At 38.0% G+C, this 14,541-nt stretch overlaps 1 protein-coding gene across 1 annotated transcript in view; it reads left to right on the top strand.

The window, feature by feature from the left end:
- The window catches only part of LOC307172117 (lysophosphatidylcholine acyltransferase 1), a 59,846-nt gene that overhangs the window by 23,334 nt on the left and 21,971 nt on the right, over positions 1-14,541 (top strand). Inside the window, exons 2-3 of the mRNA XM_079894183.1 lie at positions 10,077-10,216; positions 13,379-13,593. Coding sequence (XP_079750309.1) covers positions 10,077-10,216; positions 13,379-13,593 — 355 coding nt within the window. The remainder of the gene's footprint in view (positions 1-10,076; positions 10,217-13,378; positions 13,594-14,541) is intronic.

Raw genomic sequence — 14,541 nt, 5'->3', positions numbered from 1 at the left:
AATTTCAAAAACATGAATCTGTGAAAACTGTGATGGCGTGCACATTACGCGTTTCAGTGTTTCCTCTAGGATTTCTTCCAGCTGTGGTGGCAGGCCCATGGGAATATCACTCCACGCCCTCTTGCCCCAGGTGTTTAAACCTCCCCTAAGTATTATAATATGAAAGGCTCCAATTTAGAGCGGCAAAGCGATTATGCGCATCCCGTGCGCAGAATGATGCACTTGAAGCAACACAAAGTCACAGCGTGCAGCGCTTCGCATTGAAAAGTTCAAAGCACAAAGCGAAGAGATATAATTGTGTTCAAGTCCTCCTGGGAAGTTCGTACTTACGAGTGGGAAGTCTTAAACTCTAGTTCTAGAAAATAAAGAACAAAGAAATGTGCATCAGGTGTTTTATGTTTTTAATTAATTTATGAAGCCACTGCAAACTTTATCGTTACATATTACATTGTTATATTATAATACCATCACATTCTGTGCAGGCAATTAGCTTAATTCAAAAAGTCTAGCAATATCACTGCTAGGACTGTCACTTTTGTGAAAAAATCCTGTTCGATTTTTGAGACATAATTGTTCATTGAAGCGATTGTAAAATCGATTTTCCATGTCTAAAGATGTTTCCATTTTAAACGCCAAATAAAGGCAAATCCACAGACAACTAATAGGCATTAGGACGAACGTAAAGATGGCGCTTGGGACGCGCACAAGTCAGCAATATTTCGGATGATTTATTGGCGTGAAGTTTCGTGCACAATGACAAACAGGAGAGCAACATTCTCGAAAAACAATAAGTAGAGTGGACTGCCATAACATCAATGAAAAACATCACTACAGGCTTCAACATGGCTGTGTTTACGATTAGAAATGTCAAACAAATTTCGCCTATGTAGGCGATTGTAGACCCCGAATCTGTATCTGTATGCATGAGACTGTCTGAATACCGGCAGAATTCACATTTTTATAGTAAAAAGAGACACATTATGCAGAAGTATAATTTGCTGTTATGTGTGTTTGTCAGAGCCTGCAGTTGCTGTGTGACGCGCGTTCGCTGTGGGCATATCGTGACGAGCTGGACGCGCTCCGAGAGAAGGCCATTAAAATCGATTCCCTATTTTTGTTTTTGAAACTTGTTGGTCCGATCAATTGTGCAATCGATTTTCGAACATAAAGTGACAGCCCTAATCACTGCTAAATACCTTAAGTATTTTGGTATTCCGCCATGTTTCTCACTGACACGCCCCCCAACTCATAAAGATCGGGGCTTAAAGAAAATCCCGAGCTTCCCACTCGTATTTACGACATTGTGGTGGCGGTCATGTGCGCTCAACTCGTAAATACCATCTTTACGAGATGACTTGAATGCACCATTAGTGTATTATATCTATGCAACAGTTTGAGCCTTTTCTTTTAACGGTTTTAGATTTCAGTTACAGTGCGCATGAAGAACAATTCATAGTGCTCTCTACTCCAGTGCTGTAATCTAACAGACACCCGGGAGAAAGGAATATGATTTAGAAAGTGCAGTAAACTCCAGCAAGATAAAGTCATGTTATGCAAACCATAGACCTTTATCTACAAATAAAGTATAATGGGAACATTAATCTTGGAGAGAGTGTCATCGTGTTACTGTCGTAACCGAACTGGTGCTGAATGGAGAGTGACTGAGGAGAGATGAGTTTCCATTAACTTTAACTTAACGACTTAAATATTCATTTTTACCTCACGTTATGATATCGAATGACTTTAGAAGTCTTGTAATATAGTGCATGAAAACTTTATTGTGCTTTAAAATGTTTTTTTATGCCTTTAGTGGGGCTTAACAATAACACTATAGCAGGGTTCACCAATCTCGGTCCTGGAGGGCCGCTGTCCTGCAGAGTTTAGCTCCAACCAGCTCCAACACACCTGTTTGAAAGTTTCTAGTATGCCTAGTGAGACCTTGATTAGCTGGTTCAGGTGTGTTTAATTGGGGTTGGAGCTAAACTCTGCAGGACAGCGGCCCTCCAGGGCCGAGATTGGTGAACCCTGCACTATAGTATGCACAGTATCGGACCTCAGGGGCAGTTTACACCTGGCCACTTCATGTGTTTTCTGTGATCGGATAGCTATCCGATTGTGAAAAGACCAGGTGTAAATGCCTTCCGAAACGCATTCGAGACGGATTTGAATCCGATCGCTCAAACCACTTCAGGAGGTGGTCTGGGCCGCATTCCAGACGAAACTGGACAAGTGTAAATGCATCTGGTTGTTGAAACCACATATGTAAATTTTGCTTCTCCCAAAAATGCTAAAAAATAAATGTGTGAGCGTGTTATAGGCTATATGTCATGTTATAGCCAGATACAACGATGCTACTGATCATCTTATTCATCAAGCCAACGTGCAAACTATCGCAAATCAAAGTGAAAGTAAGTCGCAGACGCTTAACGCACAATCATCTTCATTAAAAGTAAAGAACTGAAATGATCTTACAGGGCTGCACAGGGCTGCTCTCTCTTATTGCGGTCTTTGATTTTGAAATTTTAGCTGATGATCAATAAAATGCAGCTCATCTGTTGCTTTCGGTGATGTGCACTCCATTAAATATGCATATAGTGCGGAAATTGAAGATCGGATTTATATCCGTTTTACAAAAACACATTTGTGTGAACGTGTGTAAATGGAATTGTGTTGATAAATCGGATAGCTATCCGATCTGAGAAAACACATGAAGTGGCCAGGTGTAAACAGCCCCTCACTGAGAAGCTGCAACTGTGGCGGGATGATTTTTGGTGTGGCGGACCACCATAGCAGAATGAATGTAGCGGAAACACTGCATTTAGTCTATATGTATCCGTGTTTGAATGCGTATGAGCGCGGGCGCGTAGTCTTTACAAAGTGACATCGTCAAATTACTTGTCTGGCCTGCATAATACAGCGTTTTTAGTTGTTTCTGCGGATCCATGTGAACGGGAATCATGTGATCCATGTGAACGGGAAGTGGCCAGGTGTAAACAGCCCCTCACTGAGAAGCTGCAGCTGTGGCGGGATGATTTTTGGTGTGGCGGACCACCATAGCAGAATGAATGTAGCGGAAACACTGCATTTAGTCTATATGTATCCGTGTTTGAATGCGTATGAGCGCGGGCGCGTAGTCTTTCTTTACAAAGTGACATCGTCAAATTACTTGTCTGGCCTGCATAATACAGCGTTTTTAGTTGTTTCCGCGGATCCATGTGAACGGGAATCATTTTTATAACGTTTTTAACTGTACAGAGGGAAAGGAAAGGGGAGGAGGCTGAGGAGGCCTTTGCAGGGGATAGTCTAGTTGACACGGTCTCTGCTGAGTTGACACTTAGGCTCAGGTCATTCATCTGATCTGGATACGGCCCAGATCCGGCAGATTACGGTAAACCTCGGGATAAACGGAGAGACTAATATTAGCGTAGATGCCATTCTTCTTATGATCATACCTGCAAACTAGTCGCTTTTCTGTGAAATTCACCGTTTTGGTGAAATATGCCTTTTATGTGATTTGTGTAGATCCGATGAGTTTTTTCAGCGTCTGGTCGGGGAGAAATTGCAAGCTCACAGACTGGAGTGAGACCATAAATGTTTCTTGTGCTGTCGCAATCATCTTGGATGTAGCACCTCGCGTCTTTTGACCAATCAGAATCAAGATACGGCCATCGTCGTCTTTTCCATGGAGAAACTTTTCGCAGTACTTAAAGGGGGGGTGAAATGCTCATTTTCACTCAATCTCCTGTTAATCTTGAGTACCTATAGAGTAGTATTGCATCCTTCATATCTCCAAAAAGTCTTTAGTTTTATTATATTTATAAAAGAAAGATAAGCTGTACCGAGTCTTTCCGGAAAAAAAAACGAGCGTCTGGAGGCGGGCCGTGTGGGCGAAGCCAGAGCCATAGAGAGAATCCGTCGATCTGGGCTTTGTTTATAAAACATTCATCGTTGCATCCACTGTTCCTAACGCTGGGTTCTTTGGGAAGCTGAACATGGTAAGCTTTCCCTCACATCCAAAAACACACTTTGGAGACACTATGCAGCGCTGCCGATGATTTCCTGTTGAAGCACGTTGATGTGCGCGGTCTCGCTCTCCTCTGGTCGACGTGTGCGCGGGCGAGCTTTTCCAGGAGAAATGCTCATATAAGGAGTTCCACTCTGGTCTACGTCATTAGATCCACGGTCGAAAAAAAACCAGCCGAAACTTGTACCAACCCGGAAGTAAGATTTTCGGCATGGAATTCTCCGTTATTCGTCCAAAATATTTTTTAAAAACTTTGGCCATGTTAAGCATGAGAATCCATCTCTTTAACACTGTAAACAACTCTGAATACACGAAACACCATTGTACCCCCCCTTTAAACAGTTCTGAGGTACGTTTGCTGCCAACATTGTAATGCTTTTAAATTAACTTGACATTTGGTAACTATTTGCTACAGTAATGTCAATTAGTCAGATCAAGTTTAGTCTGTTAGTACAGTGGTTCACAAAGCGTGGGGCGTGCCACAAGGATACTGCAGCTAGATTTTTATTTTATACTAGATTTTTTTTAAAGGTTTAAAGGGGAGCGTGACGAAAAAAGTTTGAGAACCACTGTGTTAAGTCAAGTTTGTCGTCATAAATGTTTCCTAACGTTACCTCATCGAACTTTTACCGCCCTGTTAAGCTGAGGATGAACCGCTGAACCATATTATACTCGGATTATCAATTTTAAAACAAAGTAGGGTATGCAAAATGCTGCCTCTGCTGGAAAGACAGAATAAATAAACAGTTTGACCATCAAGTTGTGACTGGTGTTCCAAAAAGTTTAAGTGGTATTAATATTGTGCTTTTTTTTTGGAAATGTTGTCTCTTCCCTTTATTTTCTTGTCAGAGTGCACCAGAGCACTTCATTGTTAAATTCACAAAAAATTCCTTCTGTGGGAGGATGCCCCCAGACCACACCACCAGTGTGTCCTTGAGCAAGGTACTTTTACTCCAGGTTGCTCCTGGTGGATTGTCCCTGTAATAAGTCAACTGTAAGTCGCTTTGGTTAAAAGCATTTGCCAAATGCATAAATGTAAATGTGATTTTTGTAAATCCTCTTCCCTGTAACATCCTAACAAGATTCATTCATGCTACCTCTGTGATTTATGTGCTCAATTTAAATGTTGAGGTAGTTGCTGATGTGTTAACTCACTTTTTATCCAACACAAATTCCTCAGTTTATCAACAGTACTAATGGACAAATAAAATAGATAACTTATGTTCAGCTATTTTATGTAGATTTGTTTATTTACATTACATTCATGTAATGTAAATGGTGTTGACAACAGTGAATTCTAGTTCATAATAGTACACATACATACATCACTCACTCAGATGTCCATTTCATGTTGTGATGTGCTCATCTGTAATACTTAATCGAAGATGTTCCTGTCAGATGTTAAATAGACATTTAGTAAGTGTCTTTAAGATGTATATGGTTTATGTAAATCCACTTTGGAGATGTACATGTGCTTACTGGAGCTCCCCTCTTAGCTATACATAATAAAATGTGTTTTTACAGCAAAATCACAAATATACTAACTACACTATCTAGCGTCTTAACACCTTCGACAATTCAACAGTTTACTTTACAGTTTTTGGTTTTTAATACTCACATTTGAAAACACCAGTTCTCATCCATGTTCAATTATGACATATCCTCTCCTGTGGCCTCCTGGGAAGGCTGGGATAGAAAAGTATCCATTGATGAGCACTTCAGAGTCTGGGTGGAATCAGTAGCCCATCCAGGAATTTCTCACCTACTGTTTTATGAATTTCTTGTCTCGGACATACTACTCTTTTCACGTACTGTTTTCTCTCACTAGTAGGTAAGTAGGCATATTCGGATGCAACATTAGCATAAGCACGTTCAAATCTGGCTAGAAATGGTACACCACCCAGGTATTTCTCGCCTACGGTTTTATGAATACTAAGGATTCAGACATACTATTTGTTCACCTATTGCTTTTTGCCTACTATATAGTAGGGAAGTATGCGGTCAGTCAAATGCTTCGTTCCTGGATGAATCAGCGATTTGAATGAATCAGTTGAAACTCAATGACTCACTCCTTAACAGTGACTTGCTGTCACATTCTGGTAGTTTTAATTCCACTTTTAAAGTTTATTTTCATAAAAAAAAAAAAAAAAATCAAAACATTATTGATGCATTTGTAACTGCAGGTTAAATGCATTCATGCCGCCTCTGAGCTGCATTAAACAGTCTGTGTTAATACATCTTCTATTTCCTCTGCATTACAAAGATTAATTTTGTTGATACAGATTTCATTTGATTGGTAACAGCCCTTTTGTGTCTTTTTATTCTAACTGAATTGATTGATTAAATGTAAGAATTTGACACAGAAGATGATGCATTTACTTAGGTTAAAATTGCTTTTATAAAGGTAAAAATGCCCATAAAGGGTGAAAATCTATTTAAACTTGTTGGAAAAGGTAATTGCTGTCACTGCTGTGAACTGTCCATCACATAGATTATGAAGAATATCAAAAACTTTAGGAGTCAGCTGTCCATGGCAGTCCTAAACCTGCCAAAGGTACCAACACAATAAACACACTAAGCAAAATATTGTCTAATTACCGTTCTCAAAACAATCCCAGAAATGATCATGATATAATTTTTTTGTCAATATCGCACACCCCTAAATGACATCACAAATCCCACAATATCCAAACAAGTCGTTTTTGGAGCTTGATTAAATAAATGCTTTGTTTATAATAAGGAGGATGTTTTAAACTATGAAACTTGCAGGATGTTTTAAATACCTCTTATATGTCAAAAGATCAAGGCAAATTTGATTTCTCATGTCATGACCCCTTTAATTTTTTTATTATTTATTTCTAAGATCCACTTATGATGTTATTGAAGTTGTTTTATTAGTCAATTTATTTACTATGAACCGTAGGCCAGAAACATACTTGAAATATGTGTGTGAACGCAGTCGTGAGTGCTTGGTCAATGCGTTGTCTTGCTTGCCATACCTCACGTGCTCTTTTCTTGAACTGGTGTGATGAAGGGATGCTCATAATTAACCGCTAACTGACAGTAACAATTTTGACTGACTAATACTATCGATTTATTGCTTTAAAAGTACTTTGAAGATAGTTCATCCAAAAATGAAAATTCTGTCATCATTTACTCACCCTCAAGTTGTTCCAAACCTGTATGAGTTTCTTTCTTCTGTTGAACACATAAGAAGACATTTTAAAGAATGTTGGTAATCAAACAGTTGACCGTAGCCATTGAAACTGAATCAAAAACTGCCGTTGGGCTGAAATAGCTTACCTTTCTCATTCAACACGAATTCAAATGTTTCCATATTTGCGATGTATCTATGCTAAATTATTAATTATGTAAACTAGGCTTTGTACTTCTCTTGCATTCCAATTTCCACGTAAAACATCATCCTTCACGTGCATAAAAATGTGCTTGGCACAACACCACGGTGGGCTGGTGCTCAAGCTAAATGGCACAAATTTTCCTACGGACTATTTATATTGAGCAGTGTAACTTTTTATATGGTTGGTTCACTATTTTATTTTGATAATGAACTGGCGGCAATGTCATGTTCATACCTGTCAACACTCCCGTTTTTCCCGGGTTTCTCCCGTTTTTTAGCCCTATCTCCCGGACCCCTCCCGGTTTGTTATTTCTCCCGTAATTTGCATTGCCCAAACTCCTTTATGAATAATCGGACCAATATGTTTGTCTAATGTTGACCAGTTGCCAGATCTTGTATTAAATGCATTATATTCGCACAATCCACACACCTTATACAATTTCAACCTGTTTGTCACCTCAATCTGGCAACCTATAACCCAGTTGCGCAGTCGCAGAAAGTTTAACCCGAAAGTGAGCCGATAGACATGGCAGGTGAAGGCGGTGTCCCCGCAGTATTAACAGCATGAGCCTACCTCTTGCTCCCGCCAAATGGTCCCCGCACAAATCTCCCGGATTTTGAAAACCAAATGTTGACAGGTATGTCATGTTAGCAATACTAGAACGCATGAGGCGTTCTGCGTGATCACTTGAATCCTTGTGGGAACTAACTTTAGCTGGACAATAACTTTATTCTAGAGCTGCTGTAAAGCCAAAACAATCTTTACTTTAATGTCCTATTATCACTGTAAAGCTGCTTTGAAACAATCTATGTTGTTAAAAGCGCTATATAAATGAAAGTGACTTGACTTGACTTGACTAGTTTCCTTATTACAGTGAAAACAACTTAAAATACTCTGTCATTTATGATCATACAATTAAGAGTAAGACATCATTAGAAACTGTAAAGTGTTTAATTGTATTTTTGTACAAACAATTAACAAAATACTGTGTTTTTTTGTAAAATAAAGAAAACAAACAACAGGATGCAGCTTTCTGCAGTCTCGATTTCCTTTCCGTTAACTTTTTTTTTTGTTGTGCATCACAAAATTGAACCGAAACTACTACTTGTCGAACAGTTTTTTCTTCCGTTTGGTTAATCTGTTAAATATATTTAGCATGTTATTTACTTTTAAATATATATTTTATTATTTTCTTCTTTTAGTACACAGAAGTGCTGCAGTTGCGTGATGTGGCGATGAATCCTAATTTTCTGTTGTTTATGCTGCTATTTGCACACGTATCAAAACCTCTCGAAAACAAATGGTGGTATTTTTAATGGGTCACAGACACGTATCCATTCTATTTTAATTTAATTAATTTAATATATTTTCAAAAGTCACGTGAAAATATATTAAATTAATTCAATTAAAATAGAATGGATATGTGTCTGTGACCCATTAAAAATACCACCATTTGTTTTCGAGAGGTTTTGATACAATAGTTCAAAAGTCACGTGAAAAAGTTGTCGTATACTGTAAAATTTTATGTAAAGAATTTGAAGTACATTAGGCCATTTTTGACAGTCGGTGCTGCCAGGTTGTATTTACATTAAATTATTTTTTCACATTTTGAGTATTGTTTTAATAGTTGGTCATTCATAGGTGACACAAATAGAATTAGTGTTGGATGATTTTTTTTTTTTCAGTCTTATCTGTAATAGGGAGTAAATATTGGAATAGTTTACTGCAGTCAATGGGCAATGTTCTACTTATCACACTTTTAAATATCATCTGAATCAGTTGTGTAAACATTATACTTAGAAATTTTAATAATGTGTTTGGGGTATTTGTCTCTTTGTTGGTGTTGTGTGTGTGTGTATTGCTGAGTATCTGTTCTTGTGTGTACCTGCCTAGGGACTGCGGATGTAAATTAGCAATGTTGCTTTAATCCGGCTTGTTTACATTTTGTATTTTATTCTAATGTTCATTAACATGCTTTGTCCCTATCAAATGAAGTAAAAAAAAAAAAAAAAAAAAAATTTAATCTAATTTAACATAATCTTGTCGGTCAATGGTTAATGATCGGTTAACAAGCATTGGTTGTCGGTTAGAAGAAAAAAAAAAAAGAACATCCCTATTCTGGTGGTAACTAACCAAGTACTTGAGACATGTTTGTCAGTACATGCTCTCGTTTCACTCTGAACAGTTTTGAGCTCTGAAAGTTTCATGTTTTCATAGTATGATGTATTGAAGCCCTTTTCCGCCACATTACAAAAACATACTTGTGTCACATTTATGATTTACAAAAGATGAAAAGTCGGAAGTATGTCATAATTTTTACTTCTAAGTTGAAATTACTTTAAAAAGTTGAAACTGAAATTAAAAACTTGAAATTGACAAAATCACAATTTTGTGTGTTTTGTTGTTGTTGTTTTTTTACTCTCGTAATTGATTTAGTATGCCATAGTTTTGATGTGATTTTTATAATTTTGAGTTTGTCATAATTATAACTTAGTAGGCTATGTCATAATTATGTTTTCGCTCATATAATTTGTGAGTATAATTTGTGTTGGAAATGGGCTTCTATAAAAATCAACTCTGTTATATGAAGATCTGACCCCTGTGAGCCTTTAACAGGCAACGTGACCCATTTCTCTGCTGTTTAGAAATGGTTCCTTTAAAAGGTTTGTGTGTGTGTGTCATTTTCTCTGCAGATTGGTTTGATGACAGTGACGGTGTTCCCCATCCGGCTCTTCATAGCGGCGTTCATGATGCTGTTGGCCTGGCCGTTTGCCTTTATCGCGTCCGTGGGCCGCTCTGAGACAACAGTGGAGCCGCAGTGCTTATGGAGAAAGTAAAGACCTCCTCTCCTTTATTTCAGATAGACACTACAGCAACAAAACAGCTACAGCGTTTGCATAGTTATTACTAATTCAGAATTGAAAACACCCTCTTCGTATATTTCCTTCTCGTATCTTGCTGTAGTGTTTATGATTTGTTTGTGGTGAGATGAATTTGACTTCATATCCTCTATTTCATAAATCAGGAAGTTGATGTCCAGTACACAAGAGATGCACGAGACCAGCATAACACAATCGCAGCAAGCAGCTTCTCTGTTTCTGCTCCACCGAATGCTAGTGCAAAAAAAAAGTGTTTTTCAAATGAATGTGAAAGCATGCCTGCTTTAATACTTATTACACCATTGTTCAAAAGTTGGGGCTTGGTAAGATGTTTTTCAAAGAAGTCTCTTATACTGACCAAGGCTGCATTTATTTGATCAGAAATATACAGTGAAAACAGTAATATTGTGAAATATTATCAAAATTTTAAATAATTGTGTTATATGCCAATCTATTTTAAAAGTGTAATTTATTCCTGTGATCAGAGCGGAATTTTCAGCATCATTACTCCAGTCTTCAGTGTCACATGATCCTTCAGAAATCATTCTAATATGCTGATTTGCTGCTCAAGAAACAATTTATTATTATTAATGTTGAAAACAGTTGTTCTGCTTCATATTTTTGTGGAAACTGGTACATTTAATTTTTTCAGAATTCTTTGATTTATGTTAAGTCCAAAAGAACAATGTTTATTTGAAATAGAACTTTTATTCAGCAAGGAAGGCATTAAATTAATCAAAAGTGAGAGTAAAGATTTATAATTATTAAAAAATAATTATTAATTTATTTAATTTAATGCATCCTTGCTGAATAAAAGTATTAATATCTGCTTACTAACCCCAAATTTTTGAACACAAGTGTATATGTGTATATCGGTGTGTGTAATGCCGATATGAGGCACAGTCACATAGACCTTATGTCACACTGAGCCTCAATGACACACACACATACACACATGCTGTTGTCCTTTCAATGGCTATTTCAAGATGCCCACTGGGAAACATCCTCTTTCTGTACAGTAGATCCAGCATCTAATTAAACACTCTTTTTAGAGATGCTAATTATGCCCAGCAATGTTAATAACTACTAATAACCTCACTTGACCTCTAATTAATGAGGTGGTTGTGTCTTATTGAGCTGTGAGATGGTTAAGCACCCTCCTGTGGGCAGATCCTGACTCAGTAATGCTTTCCATTGCCCCTCAGATTGGGCTCACAGGTGTCTGAGCGTGTGCCCATCTGCACTGCAATATAATGTTTGCTTTCCATTTAAACGTGGTATTAATATAGTGATCAATAGTGATCTGAGCACTCAAACCACATTCATAGGAAGTCAGGGATGCATGTGTACTGTGCATACTGATGCACAAGTGTTGTGTGGCGCATGATCATTGTGCCTCTAGCAAGCCTTTGAACTGTGCCTGACATATTCGAGAGAGCATGATGTCTATAGTTAAGGAACTCAACTGTATAGATTAGCTCTTCATGGCATATTGAAATAGTCAATATCATCATATGGCTTAGTGCAATTATGAAATTGCAAAGGCTATCATGTAATGAAAAAATGTGAGCAGCTTATAATACAATGTTCTGCATCATATACTATGGTCTGTACATCACCCTGAAACCCCCATGGATGTATTTATTTGCCAAAAAGAAGAAAAGAAAAACTTTATTTTACAGTTATATATATATATATATATATATATATATATATATATATATATATATATATATATACACAGTATATAATAGCATTGTTACTATGCTTTTTATTATAGCCTGTTAACTGTCAGTTTTAACACTTGGCACACTTTTTTTTATTGCTTTTTCCCATATCACAAATTTTAGTAACCATCATAAATGAGGTATTATTCGTTTGGCAATTGCATTACCATGGAAATGGTTCTTCAAAACCATTTAGCTGGCTCTCTGTTTATATCATCAACTTCAAATTTGGAACACAGCTTGACTTTGATTTTATTTTTTTGCGATTTTAAAGTCTAAATTGTTTTGTACAATTTTCTATGAAAATAAAAAATGCTTAGTTCAGTACATTTGCCTTTACAGTAAAATTAAACTTGTGTGAATCATAGACTGTAAAAAAAGATGGACGACGCCCCTTCGCTCTCTTCCATTGATGAGAACTGAAGCCGCCAGAGTCCCGATATGGCGCTGACATATTGGAACTTGAGTCTGCGCAGTAGCGATCTCGGGACCAGACCTGCGCAGTAGTGAGCAGGAAGTAAAGCCGCGAAATCAACGCTCCGCCCTCACTCTCGCAGGGAAAGTGCATTCTGCACACTTTTTCAAAAATTGATTGCAGTACGACAAGAGGCTTATTAAAATAAAGTAAATACAATCAACTCAGTCCTCCGAAGATCCCGAAAAAAATGTCCGTTGGTGCTTCAGTGACTACTTCACTCGGAGAACCTGTCAATCACAGCTGTCAATCATGACGTTACACCACCGCATCACGTAACTAACTAAAAACCAACTTATTTTCGAAACAGACACTTGAACTTACATCAGCGTGATAAAAACGACAGCAAATGAAAGAAACCACCTTTGGAAAAAGATATTTGAAGTGTAATTTAATTGTTTAGCTGGTCTCGCGTCCCGTTGAATAACACGGGGAGGCGGGGCTTATGACCTATACTAGGACCAGTCACCGGGGGGGCGATCGAGACGTTTTGGCTTCACTTTTCAGGGCTTGTGCGGCACGCTTGGTGTGAATTAAAAGTGCTTTCATTTCTGCAGAGTGTATTTTAAAAGAAACCAATATTAGGTCTGTATTTCATGAACTTCAATCATTAAAGTTTAGATCTATGCTCAAAAAGAGGGTTAACAGGTTAATAAGTCAAAACAAAAATCATAATAGGTTCAAAAACAGTGGGAATATGGCCTATGAACTCAAGTGGGAAAAGTTTTCCAAATAGAGCTATATATTGCAGAAAAACAAAATATCGCAGTCGTACATAACAGCAGTTCACATACAGCTCACTTATGTTCAGACAACACTCGCACTAATGAAACGAATCCATCTTCATGTTCCCAAACCTTCCGTCTGAATGACGCTGCATGTGGTCTGATCTCAGACTCGCTCTTCTTCTGTAGGGTGGTGGACCTGGTGCTGAAGATCCTCATGCGGGTCATGTGGTTCGCGGGCGGCTTCCACTGGATCAGTGTTAAAGGCAGAAGGGCTCTGCCCACCGAAGCGCCCATCCTCACCCTCGGCCCTCACTCGTCATATTTCGACGCTATTCCCGTCACCATGACCATGGCGTCGATTGTGATGAAAGCGGAGAGCAAAGACATTCCTGTTTGGGGAAGTAAGTGTGCATAAAAATCTGTTATTTTAAAGGCAGTGAAACAAAAAAGGACAGAAACACTTTTCTCATTCATTCAGCCTGTTCTCATTATCATTGTCAACTAGAGTTTATTGACTTGTCAATGTTGTCATTTTATAAAAGGCATTTTGAACTGTACAAATATTTTTTTTTTCGGAAATTAAATAAATAAATAAATAAATAAAAATATATAAATACTATATAAATTAGTGGTCAACTGATTTAATTTTAGTTTTTATTTAGTTTTTTTATGGCCACTATCTTATGGGAAAAAAGCAGATATATGATATCACTCTATTTTAAAGGGGGGGTGAATTGCTGTTTCATGCATACTGAGTTTTTTACACTGTTAAAGAGTTGGATTCCCATGCTAAACATGGACAAAGTTTCAAAAGTTAAGTTGTACGTTTGTTCCAAAAATACTCCTTCCGGTTTGTCACAAGTTTCGGAAAGTTTTTTTCGAGTATGGCTCTGTCTTACGTAAGATAGAGCGGAATTTCCTTATATGGGTCCTAAGGGCACTTCTCCGCGGCCGCGCGCGCACTCGCAGACCAGAGAGAGAAGAGAGCGAAAGCAGTACGTTACCTCAAAGCGCTATGCTCGGCTTTTAGGGAAGTCAATGTCACCAAAGAAGTGGGTTTTTGGTTGGCAGGGCAAGACAACCCTGCACAGATTCCCAAAGAACCCAGCGTTAAGGGAATAGTGGATGGAGTTTGTTTTTTCGAAGCATCAACGGAGGTTGTGCACGACTCTTTGTTCCCTGCATTTCGACGATGATTGTTTTATAAACAAAGCCCAGATCGACTTATTTGCAGATCGTCTAATGCTTAAGGATCAAGCAGTCACGGTGAGTAAACTACTTCAAATGTCTCTCTGTGTTGTTGTTAGATCAGTTAGCACAGCTATAGCACACCGCCCACACGGCCCGCC

This window comes from Squalius cephalus, assembly GCF_949319135.1.
Source record: "Squalius cephalus genome assembly, chromosome: 15".
Lineage (NCBI taxonomy): Eukaryota > Metazoa > Chordata > Actinopteri > Cypriniformes > Leuciscidae > Squalius > Squalius cephalus.
Note: the sequence above shows the minus strand (reverse complement) of the source record. Positions and strands in the feature narration are given on the sequence as shown.